General features: G+C 41.1%; 1 protein-coding gene across 1 annotated transcript; it reads left to right on the forward strand.

Moving 5' to 3' along the window:
• Positions 1–1072: 1072 nt before the first annotated feature.
• LOC142166297 (uncharacterized) lies at positions 1073–1957 on the forward strand. The gene is made up of 3 exons (XM_075225156.1): positions 1073–1330; positions 1418–1477; positions 1586–1957. Exons 1-3 carry the CDS (start codon positions 1073–1075, stop codon positions 1955–1957), a joined length of 690 nt encoding a protein of 229 aa, XP_075081257.1.
• Positions 1958–2334: the final 377 nt, after the last annotated feature.

Consider the following 2334-nt stretch of genomic DNA (forward strand, 5'->3'; position numbering starts at 1 on the left):
CGGAGACTTGGAAATTTGCACACTCTCTGAACTTGAGTCCTAGCCCAGCTCTTGCGGCCCACAATTCATGTGCGGTCCGCAATTCGCACAAATATCTTCTGAATTTTGCTTCTTTGTTTGCGGCCGCAGGTGGAATTCTGCGGTTCGCAATTGCTTCTGCGGCCACAGAATTCCTTCTATGGATCGCACTTTGTATGCTTATGTGCCCTTTTGTTGCCTTGTGTTTGGACTTCTCCTCTTTGAGCTAGATTTTATCTCGGGAGTCCAACTTCCAGTATTCCTGTAATTTTGCACAGTTCATTAGTTTTGGGAACGCAATTCAATACTTTTAGACTAAAACAAAAGATAAAAGGCGCTAATAAGTAGTCAAAATCTCCACTTATTAGGCACGTTGTTGTCGTTTATTAGACCCCACGTGCACTACCTGCGGGCGGGGCCCAGCCAGTTGTAGCGGTTATGCCAGAGTCTGTACCAGTCGCGATGCGACATCGATCAGCAGAAGTGGCTGGGCAGATGGACTAGGCTTTGTCCCCCTAACTTTGGGGGTGAGCGGTCAGAGGACCCCCTGAATTTCATTGGACCTTATATATATTGGTCTTTTTGGTCTCCTCTTGAGTAGTAACTTTATTTTTTCACTATTTTTTCTACATGTTCCTTTTGGTATTTGATAATTGCCACTGTCCACCATCGTCATTGCCATCGTTATGGTCTGTTGTACCCTCTTCATATTTTTCCTTTGCTATTGTCTCCCTTTTCCATCTCTAGTCTTTCATTTGTTGCATTCCCTGTATTCTGATTTTTACCATTAGTTAGATTGTGGGGGGGGGGGGGTATTGTTTGTAACCTCCATTACATTGTCACCAACAAGTTCATCTTTTCCTTTTTTGATTTCTTCCTCCTTAGCCTCAACAATTTTCTTCCTTTCAAGCACTCAACAGTTAATCATATTATGACCAAACTTTTTACAGAATTTGCAATAAAGTGGGAAAAACTTGACAAATATTTTGGGCGGTTCTTGGAGATGCTCAAGTAACTTTATGTGAACATTTCCTTCAAAAAGGTACTCACTCAGATGCCTGCTTATGCTGAGTTCTTAAAGGAAATCTTGTCTAGCAAGAGGAAGTTGGAGGAGACAACAATGGTAAAGCTAAATGCCCATTGCAGTTCCATATTGCAAAATAAAATTTCCCAAAAGTGTGGGGACCTAGGAAGCTTCACCATACCATGCTCGTTAGAGAGTGAGAAATTCGACAAGGCCCTCTGTGATTATGGTGCTTCTATAAATATAATGCCTTTGTTTGTATTCAGGAAACTGGAAGATGAGCTTGGAGTGATCAAATCAATACCAGTGTCCTTACAACTGAATGACTAGACCACCATTTTGCCTGAGGGAATCATTGAAGATATTCTAGTGCAGGTAGAGAAGTTTGTGTTCCCCATAGACTTTATTGTGGTGGATATGAAAGTGAATATGGAGGTATCTCTAATTCTAGGACGACCATTTTTATGTACAGGCAGAGCTATCCTTGATATCTACGAGGGGTAGCTTATGCTCAGAGTGGGCAATGAGAAAGTGGTATTCCAGATGAAGATGATGATGAAATACCCCAATGATGAGGCGTCTGCCTACTCGTGCTTCAAGCTAGATGTTGTCGGGGAATTGGCTAAAAAATATAAGTTTGACAAGCTTGTGGGGGATACTTTAGAGAGATGTATTACTCAGTCTAACACCGTAAAGGATGAAGATCCTGAAATAAAGAAAGAGGCTGAAACTCTTAAAACTAAGGATCAAGTGATTAATGAGGAGGAACTAAAAGAGGAGGCTTCTAAGCCTAGTGTGGAATTGAAAGTCCTCCCTACTCACTTGAAATATGCTTTTCTTGAAACTAGCAATTTTCCTGTGATTATTTCTGCTTACTTGACAGGTACACAAAAGCAAAAGCTAGTGAGCTGCTGAAAAAGTACAAAAAGGCCATTGGCTGGAGTATAACTGATATTCAAGGAATCAGTTCAGCCATTTGCATGCACAAAATTTTGCTGGAAGAAAATAGCAAGCCAGTGGTACAACCCCAATGCAAGTTGAACAAAAATCTGGAGGAGGTAGTGCACAAGGAGATCATTAAATTGTTAGATACGGGAGTGATTTTCCCATCTCTGATAGCCAGTGGATTAGTCAAGTGCAAGTTGTACCCAAGACCAGGGAAAATATAGTGGTGAAGAATGAAGATAACAAATCAAAACCAACACGAACAGTCACAAGGTGGAGAATGTGCATTGATTATAGAAGGCTGAATGATGCAATAAGTAAAGACATTTCCCACTTCCCTTCATTGA

This window comes from Nicotiana tabacum, chromosome 2 (genome assembly GCF_000715075.1).
Source record: "Nicotiana tabacum cultivar K326 chromosome 2, ASM71507v2, whole genome shotgun sequence".
In the NCBI taxonomy this organism is placed as follows: Eukaryota; Viridiplantae; Streptophyta; class Magnoliopsida; order Solanales; family Solanaceae; genus Nicotiana; species Nicotiana tabacum.